General features: G+C 36.0%; 1 protein-coding gene across 2 annotated transcripts in view; it reads left to right on the top strand.

The window, feature by feature from the left end:
• Positions 1-3110: 3110 nt before the first annotated feature.
• The window catches only part of LOC106876138 (BLOC-3 complex member HPS1), a 69866-nt gene continuing 66586 nt past the window's right edge, over positions 3111-6390 (top strand). The window contains exon 1 of one of the 2 annotated variants that reach the window (XM_014924559.2): positions 3111-3303. In XM_014924559.2, coding sequence (XP_014780045.1) covers positions 3184-3303 — 120 coding nt within the window. In that variant the 5' untranslated portion in view covers positions 3111-3183. Of the gene's footprint in view, positions 3312-6390 lie in introns of both variants that reach the window. The other variant, XM_014924561.2, reaches the window with a different exon arrangement.

Below are 6390 nucleotides of genomic sequence, written 5' to 3'. Positions count from 1 at the left end.
TAACCCCCCCCCCCTAATAAAATCTAATTTCCTCTTTCTACTACCTTTACAAATCCTTTCAACTCCTACTTTCTCTTATGAACCTTTACGAACAATCCAGCAACAAATACAAAAAGAAAGGAAGGAGAAACACTGACAGTAAAAGAAAACTATTTCAGTACCAAAACTGAAACAATCACATTTCGATACTGTAATGACAGATACTTTCACTTTAATGGTTTCATTTTCATATACATACCTCATTCTAATTGCCAGGAATTGTAACTTATTTCGAACTCCGTCCTTCACCATGATAACAACAACAAAAAATAGCCACACATCTTTTTCAAATACGATCGACAAACATTTATTCCCTAGTGGTTGACATTAGGAAGGGCATCCACCTGTAAAAACCTGCCAAAACAGACAATTGGTGCTGAGATAGCGCTCTTGCTGGCTAGCTCCTGTCAATCTGTCCAACACATGCCAACATGGGAAATGGATGTTAAATGATGACAATGATGATGATTATCCCTTGTTATCATAATATTGTGGTAAAATAATTTGATAAGCTCAGAAAATACAAAGATTAGCTCATTGAAATTGAAAAAAATGCAGTATCTCAAGACAGTTACAATACCAGTGATTGCAGGAGCACTATAAATGATCAAAAAAAGGAACTGAAAATTATTTGAGAATGACTCCTAACTTACTATCCCTGCAAGAAGCCCAAAAGATTGTTTAAACTGAAACGTTATACATATTGAGAAGAGCATTGTTACTTTGAGAGAGATAACCTTCCATGTAAATATTTTTTTGCAAGATAACTTTATTTGACTTTGAATATGAACAATCTGATGTCCTTATTTTAATGGTCTATCAGTGAGTTTCATTGCGCTAGGTATCAGGAAGTCACATGGCAAGAAATAGAAACAAAATTGAAGGAAGAAGAAAAACTCACAACAACAACAACAACAATAATAATAAGGCTATCATGGTTTTTGATCTTAGCTGATTGGAAATGCTATCATGCACATGTTTTGTCTTGGTATAAAAGATGGGTTACAACAAATATTCTGCTCAATACCACAGATTTGCATGTCAGTTGTTTGACCTTAACCAGTTGAGTATGTCCCTTGTTGGCTGATGATATGTATGAGCAGAAGTAAATGGGGAGCATCATAGCCATGTGCTGAGAGCAATTCTTTGGGGTTTGAATAATTCATCTCTGGAAACATAGGTGTTTTGTTCATCAGCCTTAAACAAACCTTATTCGGGGACCTTTCGAGTGGGATGGGCTACTCAATCTAAAGTAAATTCTGACTAAGCCTCACCTGCAAGGTCATGCACTCTTTGTCTTGATATGAGATCACTATGTCATGCACATACAGTTGTGATGCATGTGCCTGGTGTGCCCTTATCAGATGGTTAGTCATGATCGGTATATTGGGCTTTGTATATTTATACCCCCATGTCACTGCTTTCTCACTCAATCATCATCATCGTTTAACGTCCGCTTTCCATGCTAGCATGGGTTGGACGATTTGACTGAGGACTGGTGAAACCGGATGGCAACACCAGGCTCCAATCTAATTTGGCAGAGTTTCTACAGCTGGATGCCCTTCCTAACGCCAACCACTCAATTATAAATTAGTTTAGACAACTGAGTTTCACAGTATATTTTAATATTTGAATGCTTTTCTTTCTATAATGTTTTAATCCACTTGAAAAGTAACATATAAAAAGGTTGATAACAGAATTGTGTGACTAGGCAATCTGTTGGGAACAATAATCTACAAAATCAGATGCTAAATTTTTTAATGTATTTTTAGGTATTTTCTTATTTCTATAATTTTCAAAGCCATTATACTCTAGAATATAACAACTATTAGATAGTATGTGACTTGGCGAGGGTACTTCTATGTAGAAATATGAAATTATTTATTTAATATCTTCATAAACTTGCCAGGTTTTATTACTTTCGGTGATGCAATCAGCACTCACTGTACAAACTGAAATCTGACAGAATGAAACAACTACTTCCATCCACTTGTGTGAGTGAGATCTTTAGCTTCCTAGCCATTTAAGATTCTGGAATGCAGTATATTAGATGATTGTGTCAATGTCAAAAAATGTCTTTAGCAGATGTGATCTAGTATATAAATGTGTTACTACCATGAGTTTAGAAATAAAGGCTCCTAGCTCAATTTCAGTCTGATATAATGTTTGTATCTAAGGGTAAGACACCTGATGATGATTGAAAATCAAACCCATTGGGATATAGTTAAAAAAATCAAGTTAACTGGTGTGCTTCAGGCTTTGGTCCTATCCTGCACACACCAATTACTTTCTTGTCATCACCTCCAGCAACGCCTATTCCTATGCAGAAGATGTCACCCTCTATACTTACTTTCCTTCCATTGACCATAAAGCCGCCTCTAACAGGAAATGAAAAGCTGATGATGTTGGTGTGTGTGTGTGTGTGTCAATATTCAGTTTTATAAGGAGGCGAGCTGGCAGAAACGTTAGCATGCCGAGCGAAATGCTTAGCGGTATTTTGTCTGTCTTTACGTTCTGAGTTCAAATTCCGCTGAGGTCGACTTTGCTTTTCATCCTTTTAGGGTCGATGAATTAAATACCAGTTATGTACTGGGGTCGATCTAATCGACTGCCCCCTCCTCCAAAATTTCTGGCCTTGTGCCTAGAGTAGAAAAGAACATTGTTCAGTTTTATTTCAAGATTTTTTGCCAATAGAGAAAGAGCCAGTTTCTAACCTAGGTCATTAGAATATCCAAAATCATAAATTCTAACTACCTCTTTTTTCTTAAAATATATAAAATCCATACACCATTTCAAACAAACTATACACACATTCCTGCTATCTTATTCTAACTCATTGGTTAGTGAAACACGAGCTATTTCTATCGAATTGAAGAACAGAATAGTTTGACAGATGGATAAAAGTTAAAAATATGAAAAGAGAAAATAACGAAACAGAAAACAATAGATTTATAATAATGGTGAAATTTATGGCATTTTTGTAATCAATGTAAACGCTAACGCTTTCTAACAATTTTTATTCTCGACTGCTTTTTTAAAAAAACACCGCCTACACCGGAAGTTATAAACAAACCGGTGTTTGTACTACATTTAGGCGAAATTGGCAGACGATAGTTTTATCTCATTCGGAAATGTTTTAATGTCATGATGAAAGGGCTTTTGCTGTTTAATCAGAGCAGTGTTCTTTTATTTATTGACGCGGACCAGGAATTTTTGGAATCAGCTTACAAGAAGAGACTCCTTCAAGAGTTTAGAAATGACCAGGTATATATGTACGTTAATTCTTAAAACAGAGTATATTTCTATACAGTTCTAGACAGAACTTAATACATTTTCTCGCTTCCGATTGAACAAGAAATAGAAATAGTTTGGATATATGCTATATTTTCTCTTCAAAGCTGGAAGGGTGACAAAATACGATTTTCTAAAGTATATAGTAAATTTTGTTGGCACATAGTAGATCAGCGAAATAATTGAGGGTAACATACACAAAACTCACATATTGTTTGTATGTATGTATGTATGTATCTTATTACTTACGTATATATGCATGCGTAAGTAAATATGTTCGTTTGTCGGTTTTATCAATAAGTATTCCAGTTGTTCAGTAAACTATACTGTGTACTCACTGAATGAAAGTAAAAATGGTTGAATGTTTTTCTGACACTCGCTCAAGATGCAATGCAGTGGGACAGAACACGGGATTGCTAAGCGAACCTCTTAACTACAATGGCTTAACCAGGTTGTGTGCCACTCGAGGTAGCCCTTAAGTTTGCTGCTTCTCTCTCCCAGAGTATAAACTTATAAAGGCTTAAGCTTATACAGCAGACACTAGTGATGCCCCCATAAAAAAGCGTCATCCGGGGCGGATCACCCCACAGCTACTGTTTAACCATCTGGCTTGACATGACTGAGTGGTAAACCCAGGCTTTTGGATGTGTAAATTGGACAAAAATAGTTTGAAGCGGCAGATTCACTCCGTCGTTACTCCGAGTTTCTCACTGTGTGCAATCCTTTAGACGATAAAGCTTTTATTTTCTTTTTGGCACGAGACGGATTGCACATAGCGAGAAACCCTGACTTTCGACATAACCAATCATTCCTTCTAAAAATGTGTAAACTCTATTTCTTGGATTTGCACTTGCAACTGTGTTTGTGAAGGAGCGCGCGTGTATACATACATATATGCATACATCTATCGACAGCTCAACAAACATGTAAATTCAATCACATTTACAAACACCAGGAACTCTCTTAACAAAAAATATCTCGTCGCTTTGTTAGCGACTGGCTTGAACAGCTCTTTTATTACCATATTTCTGTTGAAATAAATTGCTTTTGTTTCAATCAATCTTAATAATAAAAAATTCATTAAAATTATGGCTATTATTAAACTGGTGTGCAGAATATACAACATGGAATTTTGATGGAAGGTTTTAATTTAGATCCATTTAAAAGAGGAAATTTGTTTCATAAAACTAAGGGCGGCCGTAGGTCTGTTGGTATCAAAAGGTTTGAAAAACTCGAAGAAAAATCATATATACATACATGTATGTGTGTGTATATATTCTGTATTTAGACTTGTCTTTGAGAGTAAAATCATTAATTTACACGCACGTACAAACATTTACTGTTAAAGACTGTCTACGTTCAATATATATATATATATATATATATATATATATATATATACACACACCTCTCACTCTACACATACATGCCTCTTTTAAATTTACTTAATTGTACGAATGTTTTTGTTTGTTTAATCTCACCTGATAGTAGACTACTCTTTTAAAGATACCCCTTCCATTTCCCCTTCCTGCCTCCATTCTCTCACTCGCTTAACTTCCTTTACGAAGCAGAGAGCAATTTTGATTTAATTGTTAGGAGAAAATGCAATTGCGAATAAGCTAATTGTTATGTACGCTTCGACATGTAACTAAGAGCACTGATTGACTTGAACAATAATATTTTTTAAATTCTATTTTGCTCATTGTGTAGCCCCCTCACCTCCCACCGTTTCCTATTTCTATTATTTTACGCGTGAGTTTGTTGCTTTATCGTTATCCTCTATGTACGTTATTCTCTTAGCCATTCACTTTCTAACTTGATATCTGGCTTTTATCTTTTACTTGCTCCAATCACTGGACTGTGACCATGCTGAAAAAGAGGGTGAATTACGTCATCTCTTCATGCCGACACTCTATACCAGTACCGAAAGATCGCTTACACACATTCACGTACACACAGGGTGGGCTTCATTTAGTTTCCGTCTATGAAATCCACTTACAAAGTTTTGGTCGGCTTGAGGTTATAGTATAAAACACTTGCCCAATGCTCCACACAGTTGGGATTGAACCCAGAACCGTGTCATTGGGAAGCTAACTTCTTACAACACAGCGTCGCCTGACTCTTACAAGGAAGATGAAAAGTACCACAACAAGTGGTGAGATGTTCAACTGGAGAGCATCTCACTTTCAACTGTTGCAAGCATAAAAAGACAGGTATAAAACTGGCCATCTATGTATCATACTTAATGTAAATACTTCATTGAAAAGCAATTTACTGTGGTATTCATCCAGAGATAACAATAATTTTTTGTGTGTCACCTTGTCTTGATATCACATGATGGTTGTAAATGAGTATTGTTCATTGACAATCATTCTTGAAAAACATCTGGCCTTGGAAAACCATTAGTTTGCTTGGCAACAGGCGAATGTTGGCCACAGAAAGGGCTTACAACCATAGAAAAGTCTGCCTCAAAGATTTCAGTTTTTATTACTTTTGCCCACATCTTTTGTTGCTCTCTCTGTTCCAGTTTCCTTCCACTTGGATATCCCAGTACTTCTTTACTCATCTATTATCTTCCATATGCATCATATATCCAATTCAATGCAATATTCATTCTTGCACACTACAATTGATTCTCCTTTTCCCTAATTAATCACTCAGTTCATCTTTACCATGTCATTTACACACACTAACATTACACATTCAGTAGAGTGGTGGTTCCCAACCTGGGGTCTGTGGAGCCCTAGTGTTCTACAAAGGCAATACTGGGGGTCCATGAGCTAAATTCAAAATTTCATATATATATATATATATATATATATATATATGATGCAACAACTATAAAGCTTGAAACACGTGTACTGCAGAATCCTTTGTGTTTTGTTTTTATTTTTACATTTTCAATTTATGCTTTCACCCCGGCCACGATCTGGCATGCACAGGTGCTTACAATTTTCAAGTATTACCTCTAACATATATCATCATCATCATCGTTTAACGTCCGCTTTCCATGCTAGCATGGGTTGGACGATTTGACTGAGGACTAGTGAAACCGGATGG

Source organism: Octopus bimaculoides, chromosome 14 (genome assembly GCF_001194135.2).
Source record: "Octopus bimaculoides isolate UCB-OBI-ISO-001 chromosome 14, ASM119413v2, whole genome shotgun sequence".
Classification (NCBI taxonomy): Eukaryota; Metazoa; Mollusca; class Cephalopoda; order Octopoda; family Octopodidae; genus Octopus; species Octopus bimaculoides.
The sequence above is the reverse complement of the archived record's forward strand: the minus strand, read 5'-3'. Positions and strand labels throughout refer to the sequence as shown.